The sequence below is a fragment of the Excalfactoria chinensis genome, chromosome 18 (genome assembly GCF_039878825.1).
Source record: "Excalfactoria chinensis isolate bCotChi1 chromosome 18, bCotChi1.hap2, whole genome shotgun sequence".
NCBI classification, from domain to species: Eukaryota; Metazoa; Chordata; class Aves; order Galliformes; family Phasianidae; genus Excalfactoria; species Excalfactoria chinensis.
In genome coordinates, this window is record NC_092842.1 from 2899456 (window position 1) to 2919469 (window position 20014).

General features: G+C 43.9%; 1 protein-coding gene across 3 annotated transcripts in view; it reads right to left on the minus strand.

Moving 5' to 3' along the window:
* Positions 1-11116: 11116 nt before the first annotated feature.
* The window catches only part of BRINP1 (BMP/retinoic acid inducible neural specific 1), a 76670-nt gene continuing 67772 nt past the window's right edge, over positions 11117-20014 (minus strand). The window contains exons 7-8 of one of the 3 annotated variants that reach the window (XM_072352635.1): positions 18645-18867; positions 11117-14144 (exon numbers count right to left, since the gene is read on the minus strand). In XM_072352635.1, coding sequence (XP_072208736.1) covers positions 13004-14144; positions 18645-18867 — 1364 coding nt within the window. In that variant the 3' untranslated portion in view covers positions 11117-13003. The remainder of the gene's footprint in view (positions 14145-18644; positions 18868-20014) is intronic. The other 2 variants (XM_072352637.1, XM_072352636.1) reach the window with 2 other exon arrangements.

The following is a 20014-nucleotide window of genomic DNA, read 5'->3' on the forward strand; positions in this document are numbered from 1 at the left end:
AAAGGTACTGCAAAGCCCTTATAAAAAGCTGTGCTTGCAGCACCGAGTGGCTGCTGTTCTCTGCGTCCCCAATCACAAAGCGAGGAGCATGAAAGTACTAAATTAAATGAAGTGCATCTGTATCTATTCTGCTCGATGTTTTTCCCTCCTGCATTTCGTACTATTGCATGCTAAATAATACCCTGCCTCCCAAAAAGGTTGAATGGTCTAATTCTACATCTTCTTCCCGAATCAAAGCAGGACAAACATCCTGCACATCATAGAATTATAGGATTGTTTGATTTGGAAGGGACCCTTAAAGGCCATCTTGTCTAACTCCCTGCAATGAGCAGGGCCACCCACAGCTCCACCAGGCTGTCCAGAGCTTGATGCCTTCCCCATGCCTACCCTTGCAGACTCCCACAAGCACATTCTCTTATATTTTAAACATTAACTTATATATGATGACTTAAAGAGATAGGTCAGCATGAAGTGGTGGTGCTACGGGACTCTTTTTCTTCATTGACTTCAAGGTTGCTTCCTATAGCTGTCCCACTTAATCCATAAGAGGTGGCAGTTAAGCAGTGTCTGAGAAGACACTGTCCCATCTACACTGGGCAGCACCTGGCTCTTGCAGAGGACAGTGTGCAAGGAGCTGGGTTCACTCCTTTGAGGAGGGATGAGATGAAGTGCCGTGTTAAATAGCAAACACAAAGCTCCTATCATAGGTCCTTGTTTTCCATACGCACTCAGTTAAACTAATGTAAACTAATCAAATTAGGATGGGAAGGAAGAGAGGTGGTTATTTTTAAGTACTTGAGAGATGTTTGGGAATGGGAGGTCACGCAGGTAAAGAGGGAGGTCAATAAATAGAAAGAAGGAAGTTATTTTTAACCGTAGTAGATAAGGTATTTTTAGAGCAATCACCTGAAAGATCCCTGAACTATTCAGAATGATGAGCACCACTCACACAGCAGCAGTAATGGGAGCTACAGCTGGCACGGACCCGCAGTCCCCTGCTTATTTCAAGTGAGATTTCAGTGTATGGGTTTAGGTTTTTTTCCCCCTTTTTGCCCCCTCCTGTCCTTACTGCCATCCCTGGGGTTACCTCAATGATCTGACTCTCATATGGGCATTTGTGGAAGTTTTCAGTTCTTGCTATGTGGGCATTTCCCCCCTTCTTTAGCTTCTGTTTCATCCATTTATTTTGACTGCTCTCCTCTCACCTCTGTACAAAGTGGAAGAGATAAAACCTGAACATCTGCAGGCGGGTGGGAAAAGGGCTCCTTCCTACAGGACTTGTGTGCGTTTGTGGTGGGAGGGAGAGACGTCACTGGGTTTTTGTTTTCACTTTTGGCCTTTTTGCACACTACCCTGCGTGGTTTCACCAGTTTTCAACATCACACTTTGTCAGCAAGGAGACAGGACCAGCACCTTCATTTCTTACAGTCAAATTTAGGGGAAGGCAAATGCCTTTAGATGAGGATAAACTTAGAACTCGCCTCCCACAAGCATTCTTCAGGGATGTCGTAGGCAAGACCATGGGATGCACCAACCTGAGTGTGCAAAGTATAATATTTGATCTGCTGCCTTCTTAGTAGGTGTCAAATCCTCCAAGTGCTTCAACATAAGTGATGCTCTGCCATAATGCTGTGAACTTAGCAGATGTTTTCAAAAGCATGGGAAGGTGTGAGTGTGTCCCTCAACCTGAATGGGTATTTTTCCCTCCCAGACACTGGGCTTTTGAGTAATTCGGTACATTGATGTATTCCTGCTGTCTGGGGGAAGCAGATGCTTGAGAGGCATTTTCCTATCTTGCATTATCTGTAACCTTAAGCTGAACATCTTGCTGCATCTTCCCTAGCCACTCCATTGAATACGGTGCTGTTATTCCTTTGTGGTCTTCCCAAGTAAGGTCAGTGAGAAGGGACTTTTTTTCTTTCGAGGATCAGAGGAAAACACAGAAGATGCCAAATGATAAATATTTGACTTTCAAAAATGAAAAAGAAAAAAGAAGAGCAGCATCAAGGGAATCAATCTCTTGGGATGTCCTGTGGTCTGAATGTACATTTTGTATTGCTGAGACGGGAGCTGGGGATGTGGTGTGTAAAGATGTGAGTTTTACAAGGAAAAAGAATCATCCAGGAGACCTCTGGGAAATCACAGAAGTGTGTGTACACCTTATGGCTTGTACAAAATTAAATGTTTTTTTCCTCTTAGAGATATTGATCCTTGTTCTTTTATTATCATGATTATGTTTTTTTCTCTGCTGCTTCATTTTCCATAGCCCTGTCTTTCAGATCCCTTGTTTGAGTTGGTCCTATTTATCTGAACCGGGTTGGTAACTCTCATTTCTTTTCTCTTTTGCTCTCAATAATTATAGGTCTCCTAGGAAAGCTGGCCTTCAGTAGAAATTTTGTCAAGGTTTTGAAAGATTTTATTAGAAAAGATTTGGATCCTGCACAATTACCAGTTCTAAAAGGTGCTTTGCCCACCTCCTCCACTGGAAGTGCTATTGATCATCTCACAAAAGGAAGGCACGCACTTACAGAGAGAAAAGTTGAGGTCTGGTTGTCTTTTCAACATCAATGATAAAATTGCATCTAACGTTCACCTCATTCACCTTAGCTCCACTGGTCTGCACTAATTAAGGTGGAGCAAGCCGTGCCAGTTAATAAAGAACACTGTAATTCAGCTTGTGCTGGTTCATGATTGCAACAAGAGGAGAAACCCAATAAATGATTGCAAAGATGGGCTTTGATTAATAGAGATAGCTGGGGCTTTTGTTCCCTGATTGTATGACATAGACTGCAAAACCCTGCCACTATCAATGGCTTAGATGTAACACTCGAAATACCATCTCTCCCTTTAAAGTTGGGCTCTGTCTTGTAAAATCCTGCTGTAAAATATTGCAGACAATTGTCATAATTCTTTTTTTTTTTTTTCCCCTTCCAAAAGCTTGGCCAGATGAGGCACCATTCTGCTCTGAGGCCTTGCACCCAGGGAAGTCAGGTCCCATGAGAGAGCTGACTCTTTTTGGTGCCATCACCTCATTCCCTGTAAGCGAAACACCAAAGCAGTTTACAGAATATTTTGCTCATATATCTATTGTAGATGTCCACAGGTGTATTAACTTTGGTTCCCTCTATCCAGGATAGCTCTTAATCACTATCAGAACAGACTTTCCATACATCACAACCACAAACCCTTGCTACATGTCCCATGTCCTCTGTGCTGAGACACCTATGGACTACAAAGCTTGGAAATTATAGAAAGCATATACACCTTATGGGTTGTATAAAATTATACATCTTTTTTCTATTAGATGCATTAATCCTTGATCTTTTATGTGTTGTTGTTTTTGGTTTTTTTGCTTGCTACCACTGACACCATGTGCTGTGTGATGCCTTCAGCCTCAGCCATGGGGAATGTGACTGGCTGGAAGACTGAGGTGTGGGACAAACAAGTGGTACAAACCCATGAGCTTCACACAGCCCAGCCTCATCTGGACCAGTATGTGTGGTGAGACACTGGAACAGGTTGCCCAGTGAGGCTGTAGATACTCCTTTCCTGAGAGCACTTAGGGCCAGGCTGGATGGGGCTGTGAGCAACCTGGTCTAATGGGAAGTGTCCCTGGCTATAACAGGGGGGTTGGAACTAAATGATCTTCAAGGTCCCTTCCAACCCAAACCATTCTATGATTACAGCTGTGTAGACGGGAGACAGAGTGATCACGGATCAATCCTTCCTCCCAGCAGCTCCCAGGCTCTCTCAGGAGCAGTAAGAGTGGTCTGAGTGTACTCAGCAAGGCCAACTTTTCACACCCCATTAGCCCAGATGTGATGAACCTCACTTCCCACAGCCAACTCTGCTGATGGAGCTGACCAAGGCTTTTTTTTTCCCTCCCAGCTGAACAGTCTTCTCTTAGAGAAAGGCAAATTCAGCACAATGTATTTTTTGTTGACATTTTTTATGGGAAATTATTGAAACACTTCACTTCCACTTTAGCATTTGGCCAATTCTGTCTCATCCAGCATGAAGTAATCAAAATCCAGCAGAGAAGCCCTTGCTGGGATTACCTCTTTCAGTCATTTAAAACAGTTCCCCTTCGAGTAAGGCCGTCCTGAGATTCCCAAGCTGAAATAGAATGGGATGGAATGTTGCCTCTCACCCTACACTTTGACGGTGCTTTTCATTTAGTTTTGGGACTTTCCTCCACAGCACACAAATACTGCTCCAGAAAGCTGCATTTCTAAGGAGGAAGGTTGCTTTGTACCAACTGAATCATAGACAGGATGGTTTGACTCAAGGCATGTAGAAATTAACAGTTGCCACAGCAGAGCTCCTCATGCAGCCAAGGCAATGCAGAGAGGGGCTGACGAAAGGAGCCCTGTGTGGTTTTATAGCGACAGATTTCTTTGCATAATGCATTTTGGGTGAAGTTTCAGGTTTATTTTGTACTTATCTGATGTCAGAAAAGTACATATTAAGTCTTAAAAAAAAAAAGGGTTTTTTTGTAATCAGCTTATTGCAGCCTTCCATGTATAATAACGCAGTTATATGGCAGTAAACCTGGAATCCTACAGGAGTTTGTTGTAAAGTGACAGATTCAGGTCGAAGCTGTTAATGAGCAGCCAGGCTGATGTGTGATGCATAATGAAGAAGAAAACGACATTATTGTTTTACAGGTGAGCTCAGAAAGTTGGGATATGCCAGGTCCATTAGAGCAACTGTGTATCTTGAAGTTTAATACCTTGCCTCTGGCCAGTACCTGATAGTTCAGAAAAACCTGGGCTATTTTACTGTTGATAACTAAAGAAAGCACGCTGTAGATGCATTTATTTTGGCTACTTGGCTCCCTTCTCCCCGGCAACAAACCCTGAATGTCCCAGTTGACTCTTCTGTAGATGCTGACTTTGAAGGGTTCTGATATGGTGTGGGCATGACCGCTCAGACCCATCTTTTATTCTTTGCTCTGCCACTATGAGACCCTATGCTGCTGTTTCAATGTCTGTTCTGCCTTCTTTCTAATCTGAAATGAACGCTTTTTGGGGAACAAGTTTCTCATTCCCCTGTTGCCTAACTGGCTTTTTCTTTTTCCCTTAATGTTTCTTTGTTTTTATTTTCATTAACTGGAGCCTATAATGAATGCACAAGTAATACTGGCCTGAAAAATACCCAAAACATTGCTCACCCCATGAGGAATATCAATGTAGTAAAAAAAAGCACTTTGGAAATGGGAAGAGATGCAGAAAGACAAAAGCAATCATTTCTGTTCAGCATTTCCTGGGAAGAGAGGGCAGCAAACAAATACCCTAACAAACAGATGACAGGCAGGTCTTCCTCTGTGAGACTGACCCTTGAAAAATGATTGGGAACTTCAGTCGGTGTCACAGTCGTTTTCTTTTTAATTGGTGCTCTCCTGAGACGCTTCTTGAAATGAGGTCTCCTTTTTGTTATGTCTCTAAAATGCCATCCACTCTGGTGTCTTGGTGTGTGACTGAGGTCCCCCGGTGCCACATCTGAGATATTAATTCTCATTAAGAAGTGATGCAATTTGTGTCCGTTTGGATACTTGCTGTGCTCTTCACTGGCTGCTCTGGGTGTGATGTAAGGGTTCATATCAGTCTAATGCCCACTGCCTGGGATGACTGATCCCAACATTGAAATTAAAGAAGTAATTCAGGCTAGCAAGTTGCTTCAGGATCTCAGAGCTCCCAGGCCTTTATGTCTCTGAGATGTGGGATTCCCCTGGAACTCAACACCCATTACCAGTTATTGACAGCTATGGATCTGAGCTAGAAAAATACGTTGCCATGGTCCTAATTCATGGTTTTGAACAGTCCTTTTGACTTTCACACATGCACGTGCTCAATATTGCAATCCAGAGTGCTCAGCACCACACAGGACTGAGCCCCTCACTAATCCCTCTAAACCCAAGTCTATTGACTTTCAAAGCAAACCGCAAGGGCTTCTTATCTACATTTCCTGAGCAAGCTGCTTGCTTAGGCTGAGCCTTTTGCATTAGTCTTCACCAGAGTTGATTTTGAGCAGCAAACATGATTAGATTTTCATATCAAGAGAGACTGAAAGCATGGAGGTGGTTGCCAAATATCCAGGAGTAAGTCAGGAGTGAACTCCCTTCACTGAGTAGTTTGTGAAAACACAGCAGGATCAGGATTGGTGCCTAATCCCAACCCAGACAATATCCAGGTTTTGTTTTCTCACTCTGGAATGAAACTTAACCAAACCCTGAGTCTGAGTGTCTTAGGGAAGCTTGAAAACCAGATCTCAGCTGTTAGCTGCATGACATTTGTATAATCTGATCCTGTCATCACATTGCAGAACAAGATTCAGCCTTAAATTACACCACAACCCAACTCAGAGAGAGACGCGCTGCACGTTGTCAAGAAGCCTGCCCCAGAAAACAGGCTGAAATAAGGTTTGTTTTGCCTCTAGAATATTTCTGTTACTGGCTTCTCTTTGCACCAAAATCAGGCAAAGGCATTGCGTTCAGGCTTGACCTGAGCATTTGGGATGTCTCAAGATTGAAACTAAATCCACACCATAGTAGCACACTGCTGTATATCTTTGTCAAGGTCACTATCAGTGCTTGTGTGAGTGGGGCACTCAGGCAGCAAAACTGTCAGGGAAAATAAAAGCCTATTTGGAACAGCACCTCCTGTCCTGATGTCTCTCTTGTTGATATAATGGCCAGTCTGTTGATGGCTGATGGCTGAGACTGAAAAATAATGAAACATATTCATGTATATAGAAGCAACGTATACATGCTGTGTTTCTGGCTTCGTGTTATCGGGTCTCTTAACTTGAATTCAGTAGCACCTCTTTGCTCTGCTCCTGGCAGCATCTTTGAGACCTCGTGACTTCAGATCCCCTTGGCAGACCCTGTCCTATGAGCCTCTGAGCACTCTGCAAAGCCATTGAAGCTGAACTCCTGTTTCCCCTTTACAAGTCTATGTTCTAGATGAGATGAATGGCAGGTAGTCAAAACAAGGTGTGGCTCAGATAACTGAAAAGTAACATGTGCTTTTAGCTCCTATTTCCATCAGAAATATTGCATTTACAATTCTCTTTTATTTTTCTTTTAGGCTTCTTTTAGAATTTCAGCCAAAATAATTTAGCTGACCACTTTGTACTGCAGGCTGTGGTGCTGGTAACTCCCAGCAATCTCACAGCAACATATCACAGGCAAAATCTTACCTAATATAAGGTGTCTTTGTGATTTTCCTGTTTCATTTTGTTTCTTTGTTCATCTAAATCTGTTTGAATTTTTTCCATGGCATTAAAATACAAGTTTGAGCTGTACTTACACGTTGTGTTTTACATACTAAGGTAATGGGCTGGCATTGTTCATTATTGAACCAAAACTGATAAGAGGGTAGGGTCAGCAACAGGATTGGTTTGGGGAGTAGAAGAGTCCTCACTGCACAGTGAGGTCAGTAATCCCATTTCTTTCGTGCCCGACTGTATCTCTTCAGGGTCACCTAATCAGATTCTTCTCCTCTGCAGGCTTTGCTGCAGTTCTAATTCTTTCTAGCAATACCTTTCAGAGTTCTCTTGGGGAAGGACCCATGGCCTGTTTTTTCTAGGTCTCTCCACGAGGTCAGATTTCTTTCCTGCCTGCATTCTGAGGAAAGCAAGCACTGGAGGGCAATGGGAATCACTCAGTCCTTGCACTCCTCTACCATGCATCACTAATAATGAGGGCACAGAGTGGCATGGCTGGATCCGTGAGCCCCATGGAGATGTATCTAATGGCACGAAGTCGTTCCTGGTGGTCAAGATTGCTATTGGCAGTTTTGAATGTGAGGTTTGTTTAGTACATCCCCAGAGCACAGATTGCACAGAGTCGGGTTTTTTCTTGTTAGAAAAAAGGAAAGTCATCTTGGCTTGAAGAGTGGACTTGTATCAAGCACCCATCTCATGCCAGGAAAAGTCACAAGTTGGACATTCAAGAGAGGGAGCTGAAATTTCTGGCAAGTTCTTCTTATAGAGATTTTAGTCCTCATTGTTTTTCAGGTTTATCTAATTTACATTAGATTAATAATCCTGATGACATTCAGGGAAGTTTATGCTTAGAAAAAAAGAAAGGTTACTAGAAGAAGGTGTAGAGAAGATGGGAGGGACTTAGTCGATGTGTAGTTTTGAAAAGGGATCTTGAACAAGGACCATGATTTGTCTGGGTCCAGCAGGTCCATTTCAAACCCTTCAGGCTGGAAGGGATGTGGAAATGTCTTGTTCATGACCTCCTTATCTCCCTCATGCCTCTCCCCTGACACCTAACTGCTATCTCCACCTCCTCTGTCTCTGCTTTCAGACAAGAACCTGAACCTTGTGCTATTTTCCCTTTCAGCAAGATTCATCGAGGAAAGTCCTTTAGCTGGAGACAGGAGTGCACAGCCTGGGTTGCCACTCAGCACTGAGAGCTGAGCAGTCGGGCTGGGGATCTTGCTGTGTGCTCTAGTGCAGGAGATGCCATCTGCCAAATGTCCTCCTGAGTGGTGTTTTAGCAAGTGGGCTAAAAAGAACATCCTGTGCATGGCAGCTGAAGTCCGTCACAGCTGTCATGGGAACATGCACGCACAGCCTGGGCTGGAGGTGGATCTGGCTCTTTGGGGAGGCTGGGCATGTGGCCAACAAACCTCCCTTCTTTGCCCATGTTTCCCTTAGGGGAAGGGAAACGCTGGTTTAGCATGGCCAGAAATTGCTCGGAGGACAGGACAGCACTGAGAAGCATTGGCATTCTCGGGTGCAGCTCAGCCAGGCAGACACTGACACTTTTAACTGAGCTTGTCAGAGCCTTGCGGCCAGCCCTGTCTTTTTTGAGGTCACAGTCATGAGTCCCGTTGTCACCAAAAGCAGCACCTCTCCTGTGTTCTTTTCTGCAACAGCAAATAGGCTTTCTAAGAGGAAAATAAGAGAGGGAACGACATGCACCCTTTGTTTACCCCTATCATCACCTCCACCTTACTTCTTGTGCACCCACATCTGGTGCTTGCAGGACATGTCTGCTCCAGGACACGGCTGTGGGAGCTGCACAGGGAAGGCTGGGGGTCAGCAGGGCCGTGCCCTTGGCTTCTGAGGAGGGCAGAGCTGCCATGGTCCAGACTCTTCCTGATGATTTCATGTGAGAGCTAATTAATGGCCTCCCCATGTCTCCATAGCAACTCCATGCTGTGCTCTTAGCCCTGATCCAAATGGGCATTCTGTACACTTCTGAAGCCGTAGCATCAGCATATTAATAAGATTTGCTGACGTCCTTTGCTTTCTGCCACATCGGCTGGGAACTCTAAATTTGAATAACTTTTAAAAAGCACTTTTCTTAATCAGCTCCTCGTCCATTCTCTCCTGTGACTTGAAGCAACTGATAGCAGAAGTCTTCTGCAGCTGGGGGCTAAAAGTAGTCTGCTCTACCTGCTGGTCTTTGCCATTCTTAGCCTTTAAGACATCTGCTATCTGGCTTTTCTTTATAACCCTGTCCCATGTAGCAAGGTCTGTCAGCCATGTTGCTCAGTGATTCTAATGTTATAGGTGAAAGTACTCTCTCAGTGCAATCTAATTGTCCTCTATTTACCCTCCAATCTTACACTGTCTTGTAAAATATTTTTCTGGCCAGGTGGAGGTCTTGGACAGGACTCCCTCAAAAGGCTGATGGGCCTGAGCAGTGGATGCAGACAGTGTGCTCTGTTTGAGGTACTACGAACATGTCACATTTGAAAGGTAGGGCATGAAAATTTTCTCTCTACGTAAACTGGACCCAGACATCTTTTTCTGTCATCAAAAGCAGAGGACAGTGTTGCCCAAGGCGCAGTTGATCACGTTATTTGGTTTTGCTTTTCCTTTTTGTTTCTGACATGCATTTTGAGCTCAAAACAGTGTCTCATTGCTCAGTTGCTACATTTCCCCTGAAGAACAAGAGAATTGATCCATGACATCTCACCTTCATTCCACCTCCAAACGTAATCCAGCCATGCTGCAACAGCTTTACTGCACAGAAGCTCCACATCACTGTGGTGATGTGCCATTATACTTTGGTGGCACGTCACCAGATCGAGAACTCATGAGGTAAGCTTCCTATGCTAACGGTGCATATCTGTGCTAAACTTCCTTCCATATTCCTAGTCTGATTTGCAACACTCCAATATCCCGGTCATGGTGGAAACGCTTGTCCATCTCAGGGAACCCATCTCCAACCCCTCTGCTGCCTGCCATGGCTTTGGGTCATGTCTGGACAGCAGTGATTTAAAATTCTGTGGTGTTGCCCTCCTTGTCAAAGCACAGTATAATTGGGGCTGATCGTGCCCAGATATCATTAGAAATACATGAGAGCAATCAATTTGATCTCTAACAGTCCCACGAACACCAGGCAAGATTTAGCTCATGTGTTGTTAACTACCCACGAGATCTGAGATTTAATTGCAACTTCTCTGGCTGCTAGTCACTAGAGCTGGATACTTACCTCATAGGAAAGCAATTTATCGAATTAATTTCACTTTATGTGAACACATTCACTATTCCCAGCCACGAACAGATCCCATCATTGAATGCAGACTGCATCTCAGGCTATAGGTTTGCTCATAAGCAGTAGTCAGTATTTTTAGAGTAATAACTATAGTTCTTTTTCAGTGTCAGCTCCTCAGGTCATACATGTAAATTAAACAGTATATTTGTATTCCCTGCTTGGATGGATGAAACTGCCAGGAACATTATTTTCACTCATAATTACTAATTTGACATTCATTTCCCATGAATACTCTTCACTATTTGCTTAAAACTATCTTCCATGCGTACCATTGCCAATGAATTTTCCCTCATTGGAAAACTGACATGGAAATGTCACAGCTATAAAGAAACGTTTGAATGGTGGGGGTCTATAACCATGAAACTCTGCTATGCAAACAAAGACCAAAAAATAACAACAAAAACAATTAAAAAAAATTTAACTAATTAAGAAAAAGGCAACCTTGCAATCTCTTGCAGGGACTGGTCAGTAAAGACAGAAAGAGGTCTCAGTGTGTGTTGGGAAAAACACAAAGACACAAGTTACTACCAGCTGAAATGGATGAATGTCCCTAGAAACATCTCTGTTGAATTCACTCCGATCTTCTTCAGGCTCATTCATATCCACTCCTTTTGGTGGACGCACAAGGACTGATGTGTTCTTTTATGACTAGGATTCTATTTTTTGCTTTCTTACTAACTAGACAGATAGTTTCTTGTGTGCCCTCAATCATTAGTTCCGCAGGAGAGTTCAGTGAATGTTTATTTTCCTCAAGGTATCTAACTCCTTCTCAGCTTTGATTTGCATCAACCAAAACCTCTCAAATTGAACAAAACCTGAAGCCAGACTTAATTGCCTAAGTCCCCGAAGTCATATGAGTAACACCACAATGCATTTAGCTCTTTCCAGAAGAACTAATGTTATTCCAAGATAACGTAACAAATAAGATCAAAACCTGCACAATTTGGAAGGTGGCTGAACCACCACGTTAAGTCTTGAGCCAGATCTGAATCTTGGGTGTTGGGTCAAGGCCTCCTGCTCAGCCCTGCTTTTCCATGGGACGCTCCTCCAGCTCTACAAGTCTGAAGGATGAGAGTTTTATTTATTCCTTCTGAAAGGAAAAAGCAGTTTTGACAAAGAATTTTAACTAAAAATAGTGAAATCGAGAGAAATAACCCACTATTCTCTTCCCATTGTGTTCAGGCTCTATCACCAGCTCAGCTGATCCTACACTCATACCTATACTTCATACACTCTATATTTAAAATATATATATCCAAACATACACACACACACACACACACACACACACTGCAAAACCTTACACAGCTTTTGGTTATTTCAGGTTTTTGGTCTGTCTGATAACTCAACCCTTTTAAATCTGTCTTTATCTTTGTAAACTTAGAGCAGATTTTTGTGAGTTCTGGAGATAACGTAATAAAATCTTTCTCATCTGTTTTCTATTTGGCTTTGTTTGTTTGTTTTATGGACAAAGAATCTGTGAAAGAAGGATATTCTTCATAGCTACAGAATCATAAGAAAATATAAAGAATTTTTCCTTCCCCAGAGAACTAAAATCACTCTTTTACCCCTCGGCATCTCCAGGTTTCCTTCGAAATATGTTTTCTTACCCTATTCTTTGGGTTTTTGCAGTGATGACGGTTTCCCAGCATTATTACACATACCAGAACATAGGTTAAAAACCAAACTTACATCCTTCTCTTCAGCAAGAGCTGACACTGCCTCTGGTCTTCCAAGGTGAAAATGCCAAAGTGAAGCCACCTCAGATCTGCACCCACCCTTCCACCTGCTGTGTCTTCTCCCCATTGAGGTACCTGATTTACTCTCAAAGGTCTGCCGTCACATTCTGCCCTTCAGCAAAGCTCAGCACGGACTGGGTGAATAACTCAACATAAAGCTGGCATAAATCTCAACAGGAGAAATATCTTTTATCTTTAACCATTTACTCCCACTAGGAATAATGGCAGTTCTTTTACATTTACATATAACTCTTGTTTGCTTTTTGTGTTTGTTTGTTTGTTTTTGTCTCTTTGTCTTGGCACCTGCATAGCAGAAATCTTTACAGTTCATTACAGAAATTTGCCCCTCTCTCAGCTTCTCCCTTTATTTATTTACCCTGCTGCCCCTGAGGACTAGCAAGCAACACCTCCAAGGTCAAGAGAGAGTAAGGTGTTACTCTTTTATGACGGATTATAGAAATAACAAACATGCCTGACAGTTTTATACAGCTGCTAGAACGGGTTTAGTTTTCAACAAATGAAGAATTTCCTCTTTTTTTTTTCCTCTTTTGTATATTAATTACATTTTACAAATTTTGTTTTTCCCCCTTCTTTACTTTCCCCCCCCCTTTCTCTTTCTTTTTACTTGTTTTTTCTTTTTTTTTCCTCTTTTTTTTCTTTTTTTTTTTTTTTTCCTCTTTTATTTTATTTTTTTTTACAGCAAAAGGATCAGTCACCAATGTGTCCCACTGAAAAGTCCGGGTTAGCAGAGTTTGGCTGTCATCTGGTCCGACTGTTTGAGGATCTCAGTGTTGTACAGGTCTAGAGCGTGGTTCACACGGATGATCTCACTGTTGGTGAGCTTCAGGCGGTGCTTGAGCATACAAGAGAACAGATCCAGCTGGGGCTTCCCCGGGGCCACAGGAGGTGCCAGTCTATTGATTCGGTCCCGAATATCCAGCAGCAAGAGCATGACGGAGGAGGAAGAATAGAACTGCCCACCTTGCGTGTACGACTGGTTGACCTGCTGCACGGCGCTGCGCAGAAGGTCAGCATTGAAGCGCAGGCTGTAGCCATACACCTGCACGTCCGAGATCTTGATGTAGAACTGGCGCTTGCTGGGGTCAGAAAGGTCCACAGGCCCTTGGCCCGTCTCGTTTCGCAGCAGGGAGGGCAGCCGCGTCCGGCTGCGTAGGTAGATGTGAACGGTCTCGAAAAAGGTTTTCCACCGGTTGCCCAGTAGCAGGGTCCAGTTGTAGCACTGGCTGTTTTGGAGGCGGATTTTCTCCCAGCGTGGGTAGCCATACTCCCCAAAGGGCATATTCCAGCCCTCGGAGTGACTCCCGCTGAATGGGTTGACGTAGACAAAGAACATGGGGTCCAGGCTGCTGTTGCGCATCTGGCAGATGCGCATGGAGATCCCAATCACCATGTGGATGAAGTCCATCCTGTTCTTGTTGCTCTTCAAGGTGAGGGACATGCGTTTGCGCCACCTGGGGTCAAAGAAGGTGTCCAGGCGGATCTCGTTGCTGATGAAGGTGGTATGCACGTACAGGCGAGAGTCCATTTTCTGCAGCAGGTATTTCAGCTCTAGGTCCTGGAAGTCCAAGTCCGTCTCAAAGCTGATGAATTGCTCACTCCGCTCTGAGTCTACGTTCTGAGGCTCGCAACGACCCCGATAAAGCTTATAGCCCTTGTTGCATGAGCCACAGAGAGAGATGTTGGCAAGGCTGCACATGGCACAGCTGTTGTTGCCCCCAATGATGCAAGGGATGGGACGCTGGCACAAGCTGGTGCCACCGTGGCAAACACAGCTCCGCTGGCTTTCCAAAAAAGTGCCCCAAAACCCATTCTCATTGCAGTAGAGTAAGGACTGGACCCGGGTAAGCCATTCCTGTATTGTCCTGCAGGTACGAAGAAGAGAGGATTAGCACCGTAGAGCCTCACAGAATCTTAGGTGTTGGCATCTTTCTATGGTCATAGTGCTGTTAGGCATATAACTGGAGCAGAGCTCTCAGGGCATTGATGCCCTGCTACAAAATTTGGGAACTATTCCAGGTTACTTCTAGGCTAAATCTTACATCTGGTGTTTATTCCTCCCACAGAGAACAAAAGCCCTCTAAGAAATAGCCATAAGTTAACACTGATCATCTGGGAGCTCTCTCTTCAAGCTGCTCTAAGAGCTGAGGCTGGCTCAGCCTCCTGACTGCTCCCATCAGTGTAGTGGTGAGAAAGTTCAACTATGGGAAGAGCTGATAAAGCAGTGCCAGAGGCTGAAGTGTTATCAGGTATTGCAGCAGAACTCCTAGAGTGGCAGGAGGCAGCCGCCCATCTCCATATCACAGGCAATTCCCCCCTCAGTCCCTAAAAACAGATTCTGTAATGGGATGAGGCAAAGCCAACAGTAACCTCTGCTCACGGTGCAGAGTGCAAAAACCAGCAGAAAAGAGTATGCATGTCAGGGTGCACAGAGACCAAGCTGCTTGAACGGCTTCTCCTTTAAAAAATCTGCTGCTAATTAATCTCCTCTTACAGCCTCTCATCCAGCCACGCTTACCCATTCCCAGGTCCCACCACTCCCATCATTGCTCCATGAGCACCCTCATCTCTGCATCCCGCAGCCCTGCATTGCCTCCAAATGAATGACACCATAACCCACGTTTGCTTTTCATACGACCGCCCTGCAGAGCTGCCTCGCTGCCCCTTCTCCCCCCTCTCTGGGAAATCTCAGCACAGCAACTCCTTTCTCTGCAGCCTCCAGCAGAAAGCCTCGTTCAGCCTCATCCAGCTCCCTCCCCCTTGCCTTCCCCCCAGCTAATGAATACTTCATTGTCTCTTCTGGGCAAAAAGTTCTTGGTAGCACTGCAGTGAGAGGACTGGCTAATGACAAATTAGGATTCAGTCCCTGTAGAACAGGAGGAGTGATTATGGACAGAGGCTCTCAGAGCTGGATTAGTGAAATTCATGGCACCTGCATCGCCTGACCTCTGAATAATCATTAAGCTGTAGGCTGTATCAAAGAAGGCATTAAATGATACAGCAGCAAAGAACAGCAAGATGATTAGGGGGAGGGAGTGAGAGGAGGGATGAGAGTAAAACAGAGGAAAGCGCTGTAAGGAAAGAAATAATCGAGGAGCAGAAGTAGAAAGGGAAAAAGAGGGGAAAATGTGCAGGTAAAAGGCGAGAAATGCAGAAGGCTTAGGGATGCTGGAAAGAGCAATAACTGAAAGACAGAGGGATGGCAGGAAAGAAAAGAAGCACAAAGAAAACTGGGGAAAACACTGGGGAAAAAATGAAGTGAATTATCACAAAAAATTCTGAAGCCTTGAGTCTGGGAAGGGGCAATTTTCACGCTCCTCCTGTGGCACAGGGCTGCCAGGGTTGCCTTCCTATGCTCAGAGGTAGCATGAGCTCTTCTGCCAATGGAAAAGCCTGGTCCCTAGAAAAAGGGCCCAGGACGTTGCCTGGCTTCTAGGAGACTTCTGCTTGGAGCCCTGCAAGTTTGAAGCTTTATGATACAGATTTCATGTGTTGATGATGCCACCGAGTTCTTGAGATGAGAGCTGTGCAGAAAGGATGCTATAATAATTGGAATAAGATGACCACATCCTATCCAGCTGGTGTGTTCTGCCCTAGGGAAGAAGAAAAAAGGAAAGAAGAGAGAGAAAAAAGGAGCTATCCTTCCTTCCTTATCTTATACCAGCTGTTGGCAGAGCAAAACAACAAAGGAGTTTTGGCTGATATTGTGCAATTCAAACTAGTAATTTTGCTGTTCCTCAGATCAACTTAGTGGAGGAAAGATGGAAGATCTGTAGCAGGAAGTGTTTTGTGTGTGTGCATCTTAGCGCTCAGCAAAGACACAAGTAGGACACAAGCGAAGGAAAGAACTACCCACCATCTGCTGATGGTAGCAATAAGTGATGTAATTAAATGAAAATGCAGAATCCAGGGCAGAGCTGGGCACTGGCTACAAGCATGACAATGGGAAGCGTGATGGAGTGAGAAAAAGTGGTAAAATTACCCCATTTTATCCTCCAGCTTGGTCAGGGTAAAAATATACACAGAACCAGACAGAGCCCTTGGGCTGACAGGAGGCAACTTCTTGAAATACTGCCCTTGATGGCTCCTGCTCATGTGAATGTAACGAAGATACAGAAGGAAGCTGAAAGGAGCCACTGTTTGAGAGCTGAGAGTCAGTAGCAGAGTCGCCACTGACTTTTATTTTTATTATTTTCTCTTTCATTAAGCTGTCATCAATTTCTCTTTCTCTCCCTTAATATCAGCGCCAAGAGTTATTCTGCTTAATGTTTGCTACCTCTGCCAATTTAAATATAAAGCACTAGAGCGTTTGAAATTAATAAAAAAGAAAACTGCCTACAAAGGTAACTGGAAGCAATTTTACGTTCAACTTTAATATCTGACGCTCCAAACTGAAATGAAAATAATGACATCCAGGCAGAACTGCAAGCATTAAGTTGAACTGGTTTCCTGCAGTTGCTCACAGGAGTCATGCAGCCTGACAATGCTGGGAACTAGGGGCCAGGTGGTCCTGTTTTACCATTTAAAACCTATTGCACAAGAACAACAACAAAACCCAACCACCATCCAGCAGAACAGGTTCCTCTTTCTTTTTCCTTCCCTTTATTTCCTCAATTGCAAAAACAAAGGTAGGAATTTAAGAAGCTCTCCTTTGCAAGCTCACCTGTCACTGTTCCAGCAGCACTAGCTGCTGTGCAGATACCTTTGGGCTATCTGCATGGAGCAGTGAGGTAGACATCGCTGTGTTCACTCTCAGCAGCTGGGTGGAGTATTTTAACTAATGACAATATGGCTGGAGCCCAGAACACATATCAACCCCCTCCTTTGAGTGTTATTTATATTTTACATCCAGAATTTCAAAATACAACTACAGGAGCCCATTCAATATTGAAGCTTTAACAACTGGGGAGTAGTTTCTTTTTTAAACCAACAAACTTGGCAGCAAAGAGGTGCTTTAAGTAAAATATAAGCAAATACGGATATTTATAATTCCTTTTTTAGCTGATACAAAAGGTTATGGAAAGATTAATTTCAAAAATCCCCAATCTTCCTTTCTGTTGGAAACACCACCCTCCTTTCTCTGAGGGCAATGGACAGCAGTCCTATTTCTTTTTTTATGTTGCTTTTGAATATATAATGCATATAAAAGGAGAAAGGCTTGGTCTTAATGGAACCTCTCCATCCTTTCAATACCACTGGCATGCTCAATAAGTGTCTGTTGTTCTGTACGGGAACAATTAAAAAATAAGAGTATTTCCAAGCAGTGTGAAAAGAGCAATGAAACGCATACCTCTTCCACCACAGAGCTGTCTACCGAGCCCCTCCCCTGCCTAGCTGCAAATGCAGAATGACAAATAAGAAAAGAAATGATAATATGCCTGGTGGTGTTGACTTAAACAAATCAAGCACATCAGTCAGTTAAAAAAAACCCAGCTGCCATCATCCATTTTGTCCTCCTTTCTCCAGATTCTATAATACGAGTTGGAGGCTCCCTTTCTGCCTGGCTGACTTTTTAAAATAGAAGAGAAATGCTAAAGACATATTTAGCTGAATGCTTGGAGCAGCGTGGATCTCTGCTCTGTGCTGTTGTGGCACAACTCAAAATAAAGCCTGGACTTGCTTGTGACTCCTCCACCCTTTGGCTGGTTTGTTGCAATGGAACCAATTGGTAGGAATGGGCCAACACCAGGAAATTCTCCAAAGTCTTCTTTTCATAAACAATAAATATTTCTCCTCATCCCTGGTAACACCATCAAGTCTTTGTCCAGAGACATGAAAACTCTGGCATATTAAAGAGACCTGAATTGGGCTGCACCGCTGTGAAACGAAAACCTAACATGTATAGCAGCCAGTGGGCAGGATGATAATAGGAACACAAAAATCAGCTCATTTTCTCTTGAGTTTGAATATATATGCAATAGAGGAGCTAAAACCCAGTACTACAAATGTTAACCTGGCCTGACTGCTTCCAGAGATGCATGGAAGAAAAGGGCACTTGGACTCTTTTCTACCCTCAAGATTTTCAGTGTCACTTCACTCCAGAAAATGTAGAAATAAACAGCAAGCAATATTTAATAAAAATCTACAGATGTAACTCTGCAGAAGTGTTGAGAAGCAAACAGATTTGGCCATAGGGCAGTGCTGAGAAGAACCAACGGGAGGTGTCTATTGGATATCAATTGTTGCTGTAGTGGAAAATCTGCCCTCTCCATCTGTACTAACATCACAGGGTTTCTGTTCAATGCCAGTTGCAAAGTTTTCCCCCAAACCTCCATGCCAGCACACCCTCGGTCCAATCACTTTGGCTGCAGGGTTTAGGTCACCAAGCCCAGCCCTACCCCATCCCCACGAGGGATGAAGGTTACCTTTCTCTAGGCAGCTGGTGGTTGGGGTTGTGCCGACACCGGACACTGAGGCCGAAGAGTTTGCGGGCAGTGCGCTGGATCTTCTGGCGCTGGGCTTCCAAGGAGCTCTGCAGCAGCTTGTAGCGGTTCTGCAGGTCCCAATCGTTCCCCCAGTGCTGGTGGATGCTCGCGATGGTCAGGAAGTGGTTGCTAGGTAGCCTTTTCATGAAGGATTTGAACTCATCTGGAACATACAGATAAGTGGAGGAATAGAACTATAGGACTATAATGAAGATACAAGGAGTTCCATGTGCAGGATGGAGAAGTAGCGATGATGTATGGGGAGCTGAAGGCTGTCAACCCACTGGACTGTTATTCTGCCCCAGGAAACCCACTGCTTCCATTGCTGCTATGGTACGGGAAATGAAACCCATGAAATAATACCGTTAATGTGTACAGGGTGGAGAAAGAACAACACATTCCCTGCAGCAGGGAGGTATAGTCTGGGGACTGTGAACAAAAAGCAGGGAGCCGTAATCACCCTCAGCTAGAGTGCTCATTTCACTTGTTTTTCAGATGCTCCTAAAATGCCATTTGTTGCTGGAAGTCAAATCACTTTGGCTGCGTCATTAGGAAAAAAAAAAGGGGGGAAAAGAGCTTAAGAAAATCCCCAATGGAATGGTTTGAGTTGTACTAAAATGTCCTGCTCTCTCATTTCTTTTTTTTTTTGCTTTTTAAAGACACTTCTTCTTCTTCATTTGAAGTTAATTGAGTCACTTTATGCAACAATGAAAAGAAAACAAAAGTCAGAACAAAAATGCATCAGTTTTAGCCAAAGGAAAAGAATCCAGCCAATCCAAAAAGATGCTCTTAAATGTTATTTTGTGATCGCTTTATTTCTGTTTGATTTTGCTTGATAATCATAATTTAAAAACAACAACCCTTTATGTTAGATCTGGGTGTTGTTTTTTCTCTCATCACAGAACAGAGAATCTGATCCTTTTCGTGTTTATGACCATTCCTGTTTATGATCCTTTTTTTTTTCCCAAACCAAGTAAAGTAGTTTGCTTAGACTCTGATTGCCAGGCTGGGACATCCTCATGTGGATGAGACAGATGGTTCCAACATCCTCAGTAGAAAACAGCCCATTTTTTTGATACCAGAAAACTGTTTGGCACACTGGGACCTTGAGAAACTTGAGGAGTGGGCCAACAAAAACCTCGTAAAGTGCAATAAAGAAAAGCAGAAAGCTCGATGCCAGGGCAGAACAGCCTCAGCATCAGCACAAGCTTGGAAACAGACAGCAGCAGCTGGAACAGTCCCAGGTTTGTGGTGAGCACCGTGCTGAAGGTGGGTTAACACCACGTTTCCTCTGCCCTTGTGGCAAACTG